At 38.4% G+C, this 18,265-nt stretch overlaps 2 protein-coding genes across 2 annotated transcripts in view; both read left to right on the top strand.

The window, feature by feature from the left end:
• Positions 1 to 12,278, top strand: part of plcl5 (phospholipase C like 5) — a 72,057-nt gene extending 59,779 nt beyond the window's left edge. Inside the window, exons 5-6 of the mRNA XM_052550962.1 lie at positions 3,597 to 3,706; positions 10,755 to 12,278. Of these exons, the coding sequence (XP_052406922.1) occupies positions 3,597 to 3,706; positions 10,755 to 10,949 (305 nt within the window). The 3' untranslated portion in view covers positions 10,950 to 12,278. The remainder of the gene's footprint in view (positions 1 to 3,596; positions 3,707 to 10,754) is intronic.
• Positions 12,279 to 13,363: 1,085 nt separating this feature from the next.
• On the top strand, positions 13,364 to 15,214 carry hcrt (hypocretin (orexin) neuropeptide precursor). The gene is made up of 2 exons (XM_052553166.1): positions 13,364 to 13,701; positions 14,704 to 15,214. The coding sequence occupies exons 1-2, from the start codon at positions 13,531 to 13,533 to the stop codon at positions 15,073 to 15,075; spliced, it is 543 nt and encodes a 180-aa protein (XP_052409126.1). The 5' UTR covers positions 13,364 to 13,530; the 3' UTR covers positions 15,076 to 15,214.
• Positions 15,215 to 18,265: the final 3,051 nt, after the last annotated feature.

Raw genomic sequence — 18,265 nt, 5'->3', positions numbered from 1 at the left:
GTCTCCTCGCCCACTCTTTCTCATCTCGCATTCTTCCACCTCCCTCCATCTATCTCGCGCCGGCGGAGAGGTTGAATCACACATTTGCTAATGACCTTCTCTGCTCTTACTGGTTTTGAATCAAAAAGGAACATGTTTCCACAGCACTCACAGTCTCTCACATTCTGCCGTGGATCTGGACTTGTCCGGCTGAGTGTCACAGCTGCCGATCTGAAGCGTAATTAGCAGCGTGAGGGGAGGGTGGGCAGCTGTTTGAGCTGAGAGCCTTGTCCAGCACATCTCCATTCTAATAAACACTTCCGTCAGACTCTGCTAATTAAATATGAGTTAAGTAATAATGACGGAGAGGATTGAGGGATAGGACAAGTATAACTGTCTGTTCCTGCTCACGTGTTCAGAGGATTGTCATTTCTCATGGTTGCGTCAGGACAGAAATATGCTCTTCACCTCCCTGGATGTTTACATGCATTCCAATTTCTGTCAGGCTATAAGAATAATGTGCCTTTGTAAATGTCTTTAAATAGTTTAAAGACAAAATAGTTTATTGCAAAACTGTATTGATGTTACCATAACCTTTTTTTTCCCTTGTTTACTGGCACCTAGTGGAATCGAAAGAAACTGTTAAAATTTTGGATGTTTTCTATCAAATTAGACCATTGTTATCAATTGACTCCAAAGTAGGGTGCTCTGTGAAATCCAGGTATGCCAAAATGCAAAATGCAAAAAAAATAAAATAAAAACAAATAATAATAATTCAAATATGCTGCAGAGTTGAAGTGGTTAAGGAGCATGTACTGTAGGGAGGAAATCATGATTAAATCCTGGCTTCAGAAGGGTAGAAACTTGTCTTGAGTTGTGAAATGTACACTTTAATAATAAAATGATTCCAACAATGTAGAATTATGATACATTTACTATATTTTTATCTGGTGTTTGTGTGACTCATCAGAATAGATCTGTGACCTGTTTGTAGTTTGCAATGCTTCAGGTGGATGGATGGATGGATGGATGTTTCAGGCCTAGCTCTCACACTTAATTGAAATGCATTCGTATTTGCATTCAAACACCCACACATGCATGCATATAAATATAACTACATGCATACATAATAATCTACTTAACGTTTTTCAAGAACTCAAATCATCTACACATTTAAAAGCCTATTCACCACTGCCCATAACTGACACAATCTTTCTTTAATTCATCGCAATCGCTCAATCCTGTACTTTATCCTGTTACTTTAATCCGGTCCGACATGTCTTCCCTTAATCCTTTTCTTCATCCATCTCTTTCTCTTGCCTTTATCTTGACACCTCTGACTCAAAGATCCCATCCCACACGCAAACATGTCACATCCGATCGTCCAATCAGAAGGTGGCCTATTCCAAGAGGATCACCATACATCACCATTACCATAGCAACCACACTTTAAACGTGACAGGGCAAGTTCGTCTGTCATAAAACACTCTCATCTGTATCAAACTTCAAAGGCTTGCAGACACAAGCACATGTAGCTGTCCTCTCACTCGCTGACACCTCAGAAAAGTACATTGTGTGGAAATGATGGAATCTGTTGTTATTTGCAGCCCTATTACTCCTTCCTTTTCACAAAGCCTCGCTCGTTCTGTGCCCATGAAAATGTGGAGCTCATTTAGTTAACAATGTTGTCAGAATACTGACATTCAGTAAGCAAATAAAATTGCTGTTTTCATGTACAGCTTTGCACTAGTGGCCTCGGGGCCAATGTAAAATCATATGAATGCTGAGCAACTGCAGCCAATTTATACTTTCAAAAAAAGAGTATTTATGACTAGCTAGCCTAGTCTCTTGGCATAAAATCATCTTTGGCAGTGGAGACGAGAGGAGCTGTTCTTGGACCAAGTCCTAGCTGAGCAAAGTGGACCGTGGGCAGGTGTTAGGGAGTGTTTTGACACCTTCAGGCTTAGCACCTTAAAGGGAAGGGAAGTCTGAACTTGCACAAATACACACTCAGACGTTTCTCTTACACGTGTGCACTAGAGCCCGCATCGTATCTAGCATTTCATTCAGGATGTCACAAGCACGTGTTCTGTAGGTTTGTGGGTGCTTTTATCCATGAGAGAGAGTGTGAAAACCAGAGTAAATGTCAAATAGGCACCAAATTTAAGAAACCGAAAGTGTGAAAAGTGTGTGTGATTAGAGCACTACATTGCTGCTGCTGGTTCTTTTACCCTTTGTATGTCATAGGATATCCGTTTCAGTCTTACAAAAAAAAAAAAAAAAAAACTTCATTGTCCAATAGTGTAGAAATGCATGAAGCACCACTCACACAGAAGCCATGTTTAAAGGTGCACTAACCGAGTTTTGCCAAACAATGTTGATATTTGAGGCCTTCCCGCCTCTTGAGTTCCGCTGGAAAGCTGCTCTGATATTTACACGGGCCCTACCTCTTGTCTAATCGTAAGCCTTCGATTTAATGTTTCGTTCCTCTGATATTTTCCTCTTTTTATCTTCCAATTCTTTCAATCTATAGTCGATCTGCTAATATCTGTCATGTGCACTCAAACTGAATGCTCTCTTCACTCTATCATTACAAGACACGCCCCCTTACTGCTGATTGGCTACAAGTGAGTTTAAAAAACATTGCTTAGTGCACTTTTAAACTACTTTTGAAACAAATGAGCTTGCACAGAAGTAAATCTTTGCAAGGAAAGTTTTTGCCCTCATTCGAATCTTCCGATCGTGCAGTAACTATTGTAATGAATAAAAAACTTTGTATTACCTGTCTTTCACTTTTTTATAAATAAGTTATGTTTATGTTTTTATGCCTGTATTGTGAGAGGACAGGAAAGTATTGCGTGGAGAAGGCATGGCAGGATCACCTAAGGAACTCTTAGGTTCCCATGAGCACAGTTGTGCTATATGTTAATGCACTAAACACGAGGCTATCTGCACAAACTGTCTTTCACTTTTAAGGGTAAACATTGCTTTTCTCTCTTTAACCTGAAACATATTTGTGACAGAAATCCCCAACAGAAAGTACCTTGAGCTGCCACAGCACTTGATGGGGATCGATGGCTATTGCTTCAAAATGAACTTTTGTTTAGTAGGCAGAAAACATCTTTTTGATAGAGTGTAGTCTGATATAAACTGTTCTACTTGAGAGAACATTTGTGCCGGCGATTCTGGTCAACATAAACAGCCCTTTCTTATCTGCTGTCAGATGGGCTCACTGTCTCTGAGATGCTGTTAACAAACATTTGTGATTCGTACAGTCAGCCTTTCATCAGCTCGATTGTTTGAAGCAGATACTTTTTATTTCCACATACTGTTTTCATTTAAGTTCGTCCATCTGTCCATCCATCCATTTGTCAAAGTGCTCTGTTTGTTTTTTTCTTGTCTGTGTGATGGTTATGAATGATATATATGGAGTGAGTCACGACTGCGATTCGGTTGCCCTGTGGCAGCGTGGCAGAAAACAAAAACACAGTTTCTAACAATAACAATACGCCCATATTACTGTGATTTCTTTGCCCATATGTTTACAAAACATATTCTTGAGGTCCACTGTATGCTGGCCAGGAATTATAAAAGATGTTGCTCTATTGGGCTTTCAGGATTGGACTTTCATGAGGATCTGCATCGGATCGGGGCGAGAGAAGGACTGAAAGGGAGGAAGTTACAGAAGGCCATGGAGAGTTACGCTTGGAATATCACTGTGCTGAAGGTTTGTACCTATTCTTTATGTTGTGGATTGAGGCATGTACACACCAGGGCCTTATCTAGCACAAGGTAAAGCATTTTAGTATAGGATAATCATTACAGGGTTTTGCTAATAGGTTTGCATTCAGTGCAAACAACTACTGAGAGTGTTTCCTGGCTTGCAGCTGAACCACAGCCAATCAGATTTCACAGTCGAGGCCACAATTAATAGCTTTTGTCCTGACATTGCTGTGTACTTTTATCTCACTGATTGGTGCTAGGAGTGTCTACCATGCAGCTTCTTTGTAGCTTTCAGATAATAAAACTGTTTATGGTTTATGGCTAATACATTTTCGGGGTTTTAAAATGCTATGCTATTTTTTATCAATAAATTATAACACTAAAGGAATTGTACAGTATATATGGTATTATAATTCAGGATATATAGCATCTTTAAAAACACAAATAAAATATATATACAGTACACAGTCAAACATTTGGAGTCAGTAAGATTTTTTTTTCCACTAATTCATTTTTTTCACCAAAGAAAGTATGCATTAAATTGATCAATATTGATAGTATAGACGTTTATTGTTACAAAACATTTCATTTTCAAATTTGTTATTTTTAACATTCAAATTGAAGAATACTAAAAACGCATAATGGTTTTCAAGCAGCACAACTGTTTTTCAACATTGATAATAATAAATATTGTTTCGTGTGAAGCAAATCAACACATTAGAATGATTTCTTCAGGACCATGTGACATTGAACGTTAGAGGTAATATACATTCACTGGCCACTTTATTAGGTAGACCTTGCTAGTACCGGGTTGGACCCCCTTTGGCCTTTAGAACTGCCTTAATTCTTTGTGGTATAGATTCAACAAGGTGTTGCAAACAGATTTTGGTCCATATTGACATGATAGCGTCACGCAGTTGATGCAGATTTGTCAGCTGCACATCCATGATGGGAATCTCCCGTTCAAACACATCCCAAAGCTGCTCTACTGGATTGAGATCTGGAGACTGTGGAGGCCATTTGAGTAAAGTGTCATGTTCAAGAAACCAGTCTGAGATGATTTGAGCTTTGTGACATGGTGCATTATCCTGCTGGAAGTATACTGTAGTCATAATGGGATGGACATGGTCAGCAACAATACTCGTGTAGGCTGTGGTGTTTGAACAATGCTCAATTGGTACTAAAGGGCCCAAAGTGTGCCATGAAAATATCCCCAACACCATTACACCATCACCACCAGCCTGAACCGTTGAGACCTAAAGATGGATCCATGCTTTCATGTTCTTTAAGCCAAATTCTGACTCTAACATCTGAATGTTGCAGCAGAAATTGAGACTCATCAGACCAGGCAACGTTTTTCCAATCTTGTATTGTCCAATTTTGGTGAGCCTGTGTGAATTGTAGCCTCTGTTTCCTGTTCTTAGCTGACAGGAGCGGCACCCGGTGTGGCTTCAGGGTTCGAAGTATTGTGCGTTTAAAGATGTATTCTGAATACCTTTGTGGGTATTATTACAAGTGGTTATTTGAGTGGTTATTACTGTTGCCTTTCTATCTTCTCTAACCAGTCTGCCCACCTCTGACATCAACCAGGCGTTTTCGTCCACACAACTGCCGCTCACTGGATAATTTCTCTTTTTCGGACCTTGTCTGTAAACCCTAGAGATGGTTATGTGTGAAAATCAAAGGTAGATCAGCAGTTTTTGAAATACTCAGACCAGCCCGTCTGGCACCAACAACCATTCCATGTTCAAAGTCACTTAAATCCCCTTTGTTCCCCATTCTGATGCTCGGTTTGAACTTCAGCAAGTCGTCTTCACAACATCTAGATGTCTAAATGCATTGAGCTGTTGAATCTGATTGATTGATTAGCAATTTGTGTTACCAAGCAATTGAACACCTAATCAATTGGTCGGTGAGTGTAAATTGTAATATACTATGCATCTCTAAACAGCAGTCAGCTTCCATATACAGTACTGTAACACACTGAAAGACAGTTAACCTGTAATGATACTCCAGAATATTTTCAGTCTTACTCATTATCCCACCAACACTGTGAAAATGAATTTGTGCTGATTGCTAGCAAAACATCGTTAAAAAACATCTTTATCTGTAGTCCTGTTAACATGGTAAAACATAAGAACTGTCCATAAAGTGAAATTCTTTTCACCTGTCTCTCTGTTTAATCACTCTTGCTCACTCTTTATCGCTCTGGAGATGTGTTTATATATTTATGGTGTTCATGATAAGATAAGCTAAACCAAAGTGCCATGTTTCCTAACAGATTAATTGTGTCCTTACTTATGTAAACAGATAAACCGAACACAGTGGGAACAAAGATTGGGAGATGTCACCTTTAGCATGTGATAGTGTTAATGAAAGAGTCAAATTGTGGAAGAACGGTATGTGTCTGGTCTAGTTGGTATATTTAATGGGTGTTTTATGTATTTAGAATATGTATAAAGAGGTTTTTTTGTTGTTGTTGAAATAGGTTTGTGTGCGTTTGCAGAGCAAGTACAGGTGGGGCGGATTGTTGTCTTAATTAAGTCTTTGATTTAATTAGACTGGATGACTTTTAGACTAAAGCACTAAAGAGGCCTACAATGGATTGAACGTTTGCATTTCACAAACTCGACTCTTTCTATATATCAGCTGATTTATTTACTTTAGTTCCACATGCACAGAACTGAATGCAATTACATATAGTCTCAAGCCATACTTGAAATACATCCATGTTGCAGCCTTATATAAAATTTTAACTTAAATTTTGATTATAAAATTTTTTAGGCGATTTTCTCAATATTTAGATTTTTTTGAACCCTCAGAATCCAGATTTTCAAATATTTGTTTCTTGGCCAAATATTGCCCTATCCTAACAAGCTTATTTATTCAACTTTTCTGATGATGTATAAATCCTAATTTCAAGAAACTGACCCTTATGGTCACATTTAGTTCTCGCTCAAATTTTGCAGGACTCCCAAAACTAAACTAATGAGTTATATGAGTCCTGACTACAGGAAGTGACATCAAACTGTCAGCCAGTACACAGAAGTGTTTCATCCAGGCTTTCTAAAATATGTACCACCTTGTCTTTCTGCAGTGCTCTTAGCCTTTCTTCTCCCACACAGTCTAAGAGACTATATGCGTCACGCCCATATGCATAATTCATCCGTTTTAAAATATATCACTTATTTATGGCAAAAGACTCCTCTATCCAGGTCAAGGAGCCTCTTTAGCTCTGGACACCCATGCTGGTGTCCTCCGAGGATCTGTGCTGGATCACATGCAGGGGAAGCATCCAGCTGACTGTATTAGTCTCACCTGTCCTGTCTGTTTCACATCGGGCCGCATAAAGAGCGCCGCTGCAGTCTCAATGAGTGAAAACGCAATGCAGCTGATGTTGCAGTGCTCTCCTAGGGAGTTGTCATCACGTTGAGTAAAGTTTAATGTTTTACTCTGGTTGGGAACGCTAGGTGACCTCATGATGCGGTTATCCTGACAGCGCTTTGGGGATTTCAGTGGCTGGTTCGTGTTTGAATCATAAATTATAACTCAAGAGAAGAGAAGTTTGAGGAATTAGTCCATGCAGATGCATCTGCTAAAATGGACAAATAAACTTCATACCTTGATCATACCAAACATTTTTTATTTTGATTTGTTAAGGAAAATGGCAGTTGTGTCAATGGCTTAGATTTGTACCAATGGAGAAGCAAGGCTGGGGAGAACTGGTGTCCTTGAAAGAAAGATTTAAAACAAATGTATGTGTGGTCATGCATGTTTTGCTGGTGAAGGTGTATGTGGTTTGATAATATGTCCTTGTATATTAGCATTTATTTATTATGTCCCTTCAAAATGTCTTTTTGCACACATAAATGCATACATAAATGCTTAAGGGAGTGTTTTAAGGGACATTCACACAGGACGAGGAGACAGGCTGTCCTGATCCTCATCCCTCCCCCTTCCCTGTCCCATCCTCTCACAGTGTCTCTGTCCCCTTCATCCGGTCCCCTCTAGGTCGTTTCCAGAGAGAGAGAAGGAGAGGCTGGTTTATGGAGGGTATTGGGAGGATTCTGGCTGTGCTGTGAATGTATGTAGTGCCACCAGATCTTGTGTTACACTGATCTCTGCAGGATGGACCCTTTCATTGCATTTAAGGAGCATATATGATACATTTATTCTCAGTATTTTTTATCTAGCACCTCTGTTAAATATATATATTTTGTTAAAAAAATCTAAATCAAATCTAGTTCTGGCATGATGGGCAATGTTTAATAATGAAAAAAAAACACCTTCGTGCTCTGCCCTTATAAAAGAAATTATGCAGTTTCTCCCACTAGAAAAGGCAACATTTTCAATGAGAAAGATTATTTTTGGTCCTTAACTACTATGTACTTACTGTACATATAAATGAATCATTTGAGACAATGCATTTATTGTGTACATTCATGTTTTTACATTGTACTTTAATTAATACAAATACTGTACCTGCATGTAATAACATTTTTTATACATTTCTGTAATTACTTTTTAATTGCACAGTTTACACATCTCTTACATCTTAACCCACTCTTAATCCTCCGCACACCACCAAACCGGTCCCTAATCTTACCCGTGTGTTTTTTAATACATATCGTACTTATTTTTTTTTAGGGATGTACTTCGTAATTAAGGCCACATAATATAAAGTGGGTCATTTTATTTTTATGCATTAAGGAGACATTTTTAATATTTTAATTATTATAATAAGCAATTAATGAACCTTGAGCTAATGTATTATATTATATAACTAACTTTAAATATATTCTAATATGTAATATTTCTATGATAAATATTATCATTAAAAAAAGAGTACTTCGTTAAAAGTTTTCGGCTGGTTTAGAAAACCTCATTCTAAGAGAATGAATGAAAAAAGAAAAACATTCAGTTTAGTTGTTAATCTGTTTAACACATTTTGGTAAATCCTCTTTTAGGCAGTCTTATTTACAGTTACATATATACAGTGGGGATCGAAAGTTTGGGCACCCCAGGTAAAAAATTTTATTAATGTGCATAAAGACGCCAAGAAAAGATGGAGAAATCTCCAAAAGGCATCAAATGACAGTTAGACATCCTTATACTAGGTCAAAAAAAGTTAGATTTTATTTCCATCATTTACACTTTCAAAATAACAGAAAACAAAAAAATGGTGTCTGCAAAAGTTTGGGCACCTTGCAGAGTTAATACCTTGTACTGCCCCCTTTGGCAAGCTAGGACTTGACAGTGTCATGGATTGTTCTCAATCATCGTCTGGATAGACCAGGTGATGTCAATTTCAAAGGTTTTAAATGCCCAGACTCATCTGACCTTGCCCCAACAATCAGCACCATGGGAGTAGTTGTCTAGAAAACTGAAACTGAAAATAGTTGACGCTCACAAAGCAGGAGAAGGCTATAAAAAGATAGCAAAGCGTTTTCAGATGCCAATATCCTCTGTTCGGAATGTATTTAAGAAATGGCAGTCATCAGGAACAGTGGAAGTTAAAGCAAGATCTGGAAGACCAAGAAAAATATCAGCCAGAACGGCTCGCAGGATTGTGAGAAAATTAAGTCTAAACCCACGTTTGCCTGCACGATCCCTCCAGAAAGATCTGGCAGACACTGGAGTTGTGGTACACTATTCCACTATAAAGAGATACTTGTACAAATATGGACTTCATGGAAGAGTCATCAGAAGAAAACCTCTTCTACGTCCTCAACACAAAAATCAGCGTTTGAAGTTTGCAAATGAACATATAGACAAGCCTGATGCATTTTGGAAACAAGTTCTGTGGACCGATGAGGTTAAAATAGAACTTTTTGGCCGGAATGAGCAAAGGTATGTTTGGAGAAGAAAGGGCACAGAATTTAATGAAAAGAACCTCTGTCCAACTGTTAAGTATGGGGGTGGATCGATCATGTTTTGGGGTTGTATTGCAGCCAGTGGCACAGGGAACATTTCACGAGTAGAAGGAAAAATGGATTCAATAAAATTTCAGCAAATTTTGGATGCTAACTTGATGCCATCTGTGAAAAAGCTGAAGTTAAAGAGAGGATGGCTTCTACAAATGGATAATGATCCTAAACACACCTCAAAATACACGTTGGATTACATCAAGAGGCATAAACTAAAGGTTTTGCCATGGCCTTCACAATCTCCTGACCTCAACATAATTGAAAATATATGGATAGACCTTAAAAGAGCAGTGCGTGACAGACAGCCCAGAAATCTCAAAGAACTGGAAGACTTTTGTAAGGAAGAATGGGCAAAGATACCTCAAACAAGAATTGAAAGACTCTTGGCTAGTTACAAAAAGCGTTTACAAGCTGTGATACTTACCAAAGGGGGCAGTACAAGGTATTAACTCTGCAGGGTGCCCAAACTTTTGCAGACACCATTTTTTTGTTTTCTGTTATTTTGAAAGTGTAAATGATGGAAATAAAATCTAACTTTTTTTGACCTAGTATAAGGATGTCTAATCTGTCATTTGATGCATTTTGGAGATTTCTCCATCTTTTCTTGGCGTCTTTATGCACATTAATAAAAATCTTTACCTAGGGTGCCCAAACTTTCGATCCCCACTGTATATATATACGTATATATATATATGCGCTGGTGGAATGATCTTCCAGCCCTATCCAGAATGCTGAATCCCTGACAATTTTCAAGCAACAGCTGAAAACTCACCTCTTTCAAGGCTACTTGACTTCATCGTAAATAAAATAAAATAAAATAAAATAAAATAAACCTTGTCCTTCTCTTTACTTATTCCTTCTCTTTCTAGCTTGTACTTATTTTAACAATGCATAAAACTTGGTTACTACGAGCACTTCCTGTGTCTGTTTAACTCTTTAAGAAAAATAGCTTTATGTATCCCCCAACTGTTAAGTCACTTTGGATAAAAGCGTCTGCAAAATGACTAAATGTGTATGTACAACTTTAGTACCTTCTGCTTGCACATTTTTGTTCTGCAACCTCAGTAGTTCACAACTTCTGTTTACTGTCACAACTTGAACTTCTCTTTTTTTCCTGTGTTTTAGGGCCAGGCAGACTTGCTGAAACATGCAAAAGGAGAAGCGATAGACACTTTGCGACAGATTCACTGTGCTGCTCACTCGTGCGGCTTGGCCAAGAATGGAGCATCCACGTCCCCTGCCTCACCTCTACTGCCACCCCACGCACGGCCCCTGCACACCATCCACGAGACTGAGCCGGACAACGCCACCCTGCACTGAGAGAGAGAGAGAGGTGGTCTTTGCCTCTTTAAACCAGGGAAAGGGAGCCATGAGGAAAGAGTCAGATTGGGTGACTGGGTGAAGGAACACACAGGAGCCAGTTTAGCTCAGGTCCTAAATTGGTATCCCCACAATGAAGTCACATTTTAAAGGATCATAGTAACCTGTTCTCCTGTGACACAGCTGCTGTTGAAAATTTGTTGTGATCACTTACACTAGCCACGATATCCAGTCAAAAGTCCCAAATCTCAATCATGTAAAGGGATAAATCACCCAAAAATGTAAATTCTGTCATCATTTACTCACCCCAAGGTTGTTCACAATCTGACTTTCTTCCGTTGAAAATGTTTTTCTTGTGGTTGTAGTCCCTACAATGAAACTCAATGGGGTCCACTGCTGTGTACATTTCATTGTATGGACAAAAGTAGTTAAAACTTTCTTCAAAATATCTACTTTTGTGAAAACCGATGTTCGTAAATCTGCAGTGAAGTCTAAAATGGGTCAAAACAGCATGGAGGGCACTGAACTTGAATCTAAAATACAAAGCTTTTTGCTGAAAGAGAAGTAAAGCATTTTGAGCAAACATTTTAAGAGCTTCAGGAAGAAGACAAAGGCCTCTCAGTTTACACCAATGTAGAACTACAGACTCTCTCGCTCCCCCTGCTGGCTCCTCCACACATTCTTATTCATTTTAGAACTAAGTTAAAAAACTGTCAGCTCAGTACACCTTGGTCCTAAAAGGGGCCTTTCTCCTGGGGTCGTGTGTGTGTGTGTGTGTGTGTGATGCGTATGTGTTGTATTTTGAATAAGGAAAAGTGTGTTTATTGTGTCTGAACTGGAAACTGGATATGTCCCGTTGAGATTGAGGCTCTACTGGGAAGAACAGAAACTCTGGGAAAATATGGATCTCAGTCATTGAAAAAAGCACCACTGAGGATCAGACAAGCAAATAAATATTTCAAGAAATGAAGAATTAATCATTTTAAGACAAAGTAAAGGACACTTGACCATTTCATTAAGAAACGCATCACACCCAATAATACACACTGTTCATAAATATTGTTATTACTGCTGTTAATATTGTGGGTAGGTGTTAATTAAAATGGAAGTTTATATTTGCGTAAACAGGTGTCATTCTGTACCAGTTTTCATCGCTGGAAACTTCACAGGGACAGAAAATGTGAAAGGTTGGGAGATGAGGGGACCAGCGTGGAAAATATAGTTTGGGTGTTTACTGTCACATTAATGTCAAATAACATCTGATTGAGATGATGTCCGTCATTTATAAAGCCCACATGATGTTATATAAAAGCTGATTGACATCAAAAATGTCTCCAGGTCATTTTTTTATACTTATGTTGTATTACATTTTCAAAAATGTAGAGGACATAAGCTCCTGTTCAAAAGTTTGGGGTCAGAACATTTTGTATTGCTTCTGAAATAAGTCTTTTGCTCACCACTGCTGCATTTGTTTAATCAAAAATTAAATATGAACATTACCATTGAGAAATATTATTGTAACTTAAAATAACTGTCTTCTATTTTCAAACAATTAATTTCTGTGATGCAAAGTAGAATTTGAGCGTCATTACTCCAGCCTTCAGTGTCACATGATCCTGAGTCGATGTTCAAGAAACATTTCTTATTATTTTCAGTGTTAAAGGCAGTTGTGTTGTCATTTTTTTTTTTTTTTTTTTTTTGTGGAAACCGTATGTTCAAAAGAACAGCATTTATTTGAAATATAGAGCTTTTGTAACATTATAAATGTCTTTAATGTCACTTTTGATCAATTTAATGTATCTTTGCGGAATAAAAGTATTAATTCGTGAGCCTAAAATTTTTTGAAAAGTAGAATAAATGACAAAAGATTGTATAAGGTTTAGACTCAATTTGCATTTGTGAAATAGATTTTGTCAGTAATGTCTTCTGGGAGTCAAACCCAAGACTTTGGCATTATTATAGTGAGCTACAGGAACACAACTTAGCATACAAACATTCACATACAGTCATTTACAACTACGATGATTTGTGTTGCATTATTTTTATCACATTCCTCTGAACATTTCTTCATAATTAGCCATCTGAAATACTGAAAGGATCTGGTTTTGGTTGTCTTCCCTTGTAGTGTCCTATGACTTGCTCCATAGACGTATAATGTGAATTCCATTACTCATGCAATCCAACTACCTGTGTATGTGGTCATTAACTCTGACTGCTCTCTGACCTTCCGCTTCACACAAAGGCATCCTGTCATTCATATTCTCCTGCTGCTTTATTTGTTAGTGACGCCTTGGCGTTGTTGCTCCTTTGTTACATTCAGCCTTTTGTCACTGTATCAGGACCCTCTACATATCCAGCTAATTAAGTCCAGGCCTCGTCACACACTCGTTCTGTTGGCATTTGCTAACAAAGCTTGTCTGCTGCTCCACAATAATCCTAAAGAGCTCTTCATACAATTACTTGGATACAGGCAGACACTAATGACAAAGATGCTAACAACCCTAACAGCTTCAAATGAGAAACATGGCATTGAGGATATGAAGGTGGTAATATCAGCTGGTTTTCTTTGTCAGTCTAATTTATGTCTATAATTAACCTCAGAGGATGGAGGGGTGGGTGGCACATCTGTATAAAAACACACATCCCGTATCAGAGAGTAAAGGGACCATCGACATTGAAGTCCATCAGATACATGGCATTTGTCCACAACAAGACCGGGGCAGCATCCAGAAGCATGGACTGCACAGCCAAGGTAAGACAAGTCAGAGGCTGCTCAGAAAGTGATTTAAAGTGAAGACTTACATTTTAATGGTTCCATCTGGGGATAATACATTTTAATTTGCAAGGACATTCATGCTGATCATAAAGTTTAATTGGAAGCAAACAATTATAAAAGCTGCAGCTGCTAAAGAGTAAGGCAGTATATTCATTTAGGCAGTCAGTGCACTTTCCAGAAGAGAATAGTTTTGAAAACATTTAATTGGAGGTTAACTTTTTAACTTTTCCTCCAAAATTATAGCTAAAAATGAATCAACAAGCCTATTAGTAAACTAGTGTTTGTTTTGACAGCTGCCCGCCCTTAATAATTAGAGCTGAGGATTCTTGGAATAAACAATTAAAATATTTGTATGTGAGATACTATACTTTATTTAATTTCACATTGTGTCAACATTTTTCTATTGGTACCTGCCAGATAATGGAAAATAATTAATTTCAGAAACTAATCAATCAGATAAATAGACACTGAATACCAGGACAGCTTCTCCTCTCATGCAAAGTTAAAATGTTCTCCCCATTGTGCAATAAAAATATAAGTGCAATAACCTTTTATTTAGTTTATCACTCTACATCCAGTTAGTACACGCCTATATCTTATTCTATTCTATTCTGTTCTATTCTATGTATATCACACCTATACATATAATTTATTTTATTTTCAGTTTTGTTTTATATATATACTGGGTACTGAACGCTTGTGACTCTAAAACAAATTCCTTTTATGTGTAAACATACTTGGCATTATGGCAATAAAGCTCCTGACATCTGACCTGCCATCTCTTCTTTTCTCTCTCTCTCTCTCTCTCCGTGTTGTTCGTGTCTTAAAATGCTTATGGGTTAAAAAGTTATCCCATAGTTATAGTTAAAAATCTCAGATGCAAATATACAAAATCAGCCGTATCAAGATGTAAATATTGTTATCGACAAGGTCTGAAGCATTTACTGAAAGCATCCTCTCTCTCTCTCTCTCCATCAGAGAGTTCAGCTGCTCCTCTTCATGGCGCTGCTGGCGCACCTGGCGCGGGACGCGGAGGGCGTGGCCACCTGCTGCTCGAGCGCGTCAAGGTCCTGCAAATTATACGAGATTCTGTGCCGCGCGGGACGCCGAAACGACACGTCCATCGCCAGGCATATCGGCCGCTTTAATAACGACGCGGCAGTCGGGATCCTAACGCTTGGCAAGCGTAAAGTGGGCGAGAGACGCGTCCAGGACCGGCTGCAGCAGCTGCTGCACGGTTCGCGGAATCAGGCCGCGGGAATCCTGACGGTGGGAAAGAGACTCGAGGACCCGCTGCAGGATCTGATGCCCAGGCCACCGGAGGATCTGGACGCTTATGAAACACGATGACACGTGTTGCTTTTTAAAACCACTGCAGAGCTGCTCATTGTTGACGTTAATTTGTAGTCCACTACAGAAAGCTAATTCTTAATGGGATTTTGAAATAACGTTTTTGATTTGATTACGAAAAAATTGTTTATGATTATGATTACGCTAATAAGAAACACACGTTATTATTATTATTATTATTATTTCTAACGAAATAATATACAGTCATACCTCAAATGTTATTTTTTATGTCTCTATAATAACGTACAGTAAGTTGTTGGCTACGTGATTTAAAAAACCTATTAAAACTCCTGAGGTGATCACAAGTTTTAAAAAGTGCTAAATCCTTTCTTTTCTATAGTGAACAGCTTTTAGCCTGCCTGTGTTAGTGGGCTTCACGCTTTTCTGATTCATAAAACTTAATTTATTACTTATTAATGATGAGTATTTTATCACGGTTATCAGGGCAGAACAATTTATCTTGTTTTATAAATATGGGAGTTGTTAGATTTAAGTTATGAGTAGTATGTTTTGTGGTCAGCAGATGGCAGACGATGTGAATATTGTAAAATAAAACACTGGTTTAATAAAGTTCTGATTCAGAACAACATTTTTGGTTTGGGAAATATATGAAAACTCACAAAGCTTCGATAAAACTGAGAATAAAGCAGAACTAGACACCTACATCTTGAGAAACAAATTTACAAACATTCTAACATAAAAAAAATGTTTACTAAGAAAATGCTCTTCCACAACATCATCATAATTTAACATATAGAAGACCTAAGTTATATTTAATGGCTTTTTCTGATAATTTGATCCAGTAGAATAATCATGAACACAAAATCATTCATAAGTACGTGTGACAACTTGCCCCAGTATCGTTGTGACAGTTTGTCTCAACCTGACACATTTTTTGGGAGATAATTAGTCTTTTCATAGACCCATGTGTTCATCCCTCGACCCCCACTGCCTGAGAAAATAACACATTTTCAGATTATTCCTGCAGTATTGACCCAGAGCTGGATCCTTTCAGATTTCATCTTTATAGATATTCCTGTGTGTGTTGTGGGTGATGCTGCTTTTGTCTGGTAATATATGTAAATATCTACTCAAGCACAGATGGCAGTTCTGCTTTCTCTTTCACACCATCTCTCTCTCTCTCTGTCTCTCTCTCCCTCTATGCCTAATTCTTGTGTTTCTGGTAAAATCACTGCCCCTTTAAACCCACTTCAGCCCTTACAGTCTCTTTATTTGTGGTTTTACTCAGTACTGCTCCCATTACAGCCTCTATAACTGTCTCTCAGTCACTAGAGAGATCTGCTTGTGCCACATTTATTTGGTTATATGCTAAATATTTTTCTGCAGGCTTTCAGATAGATTATCTTTTCGAAAGCAAATACATATTTGCATCCCACAGCAATAATCAGTGCTTCATTATTAAGATAGATTAGATTAGATTTAATTTACAAGACAACGAAATGCAGTTAGCATCTAATGAGGAGTGCAATAAAATAAATAAATTAACGTATGCATTTAGCAGACGCTTTTATCCAATGCAACTTACAGTGCATTCGAGCTAACATTTTTTTTTTTTTACCTAAAATAAGCAGTAAGTACAGAATATACAGTGTCTAGAAATAGGTACAGATAAGGCAGTACTATGGACATAACTAACAGATCTTTAAATACTATCAGCATGATATACAGATAGGTGTACTATGAACATATTATACAGATGGATTATGTAATAAGTGTATGTACACTATAAGCAGAGGGCAAGAGGTTAAACAGTCTGTTTATCAGGGTGAAAGGAGTCCTTAAGAATGCTGTGAGCTCAACATAGACAGCGTTTCCTCTGGATGTCCTCAGTAGCAGGAAGTGTTGTCCCTGTGAGGCATTGGGCAGATTTCACCACCCTCTGCAGTGTCTTGGGGTCAGCAACTGAGCACTTCGCATACCAGACTGTGATACAGCTGCTCAGGATATTCTCGATCACACACCGGTAGAAGTTCACCAGGATGGCTGAAGACAACTGGTCCTTCTTCTGTGTCCTGAGGAAGAAGAGGCACTGGTGAGCCTTCTTGACCAGGCTGGATGTGTTTGTAGTCCAGGACAGATCCTCCGAGATGGTGGATCCCAGGACTTGAAGCTGGAGACACGTTCAACAACCATCCCGTTAATGTGAATGGGGTCATGCGTGCTTCCTTTCTTCTTCCTGAAGTCCACAATGAGCTCTTTTGTCTTGCTGCTGTTAAGGAGCAGGTTGTTGTCAGCGCACCATGCGGCCAGGAGATGAACCTCCTCCCTGTAGGCAGTCTCATCATTGTCTCTGATGAGGCCAAACACCTTGGTGTCATCTGCAAACTTGATGATGGAGATGGATTAATGCACAGGCTTGCGGTCGTGGGTGTAGAGGGAATAGAGGAATGGGCTCAGCACACAGCCCTGTGGTACACCAGTGTTGAGTGTGATGGTGGTGGAGCAGGTGTGGCCTGACCTAACATGCTGAGGTCTGTTGGTCAGAAAGTCCATAATCCAGTTGCAGAGGGAGATGTTAATGTCCAGGTCTCCAAGTTTTGTGGTCAGCTTGGAGGCAATGACACTGTTAAATGCTGAGCTGAAGTCAACAAACAACATCCGTACATATGTGTTATAGTCCAGGTATGTGAGTACAGAGTGCAGCATTGTGCATACTGCATCCTCTGTGCTTCTATTGTTACAGAAGACTAGTTGGTGTGGGTCCAGTGTGGGTGGTTGGCAGTCCTTGAGGTGTAATAGGACCAGTCGCTCAAAAGTCATTCAGGCACATCAATAAATGAAATCAGTATTCACAGTTGTTTGATAATTATATGTAATAATTATATTTGGATAGATAGACAGATAGATAGACAGACAGATAGATAGATAGATAGATAGATAGATAGATAGATAGATAGATAGATAGATAGATAGATAGATAGATAGATAGATAGATAGATAGATAGATAGATAGATAGATAGATAGATAGATAGATAGATAGATAGATAGTAATAATAGTAGAAATACCTGTTTGTGTTTAGATACACACACACACACACACACACATACACACGGTTTACAACTATAAAATATAATAAATAATTGTAAATAATGTTTCTTAATTTAACCAACTGGTATATTTTTTAGGTTATTCAAGAAACTACATTTGCTGTGATCTACTTGTGCCAT

This window comes from Carassius gibelio, chromosome B3 (assembly GCF_023724105.1).
Source record: "Carassius gibelio isolate Cgi1373 ecotype wild population from Czech Republic chromosome B3, carGib1.2-hapl.c, whole genome shotgun sequence".
Classification (NCBI taxonomy): Eukaryota; Metazoa; Chordata; class Actinopteri; order Cypriniformes; family Cyprinidae; genus Carassius; species Carassius gibelio.
Note: the sequence above shows the minus strand (reverse complement) of the source record. Positions and strands in the feature narration are given on the sequence as shown.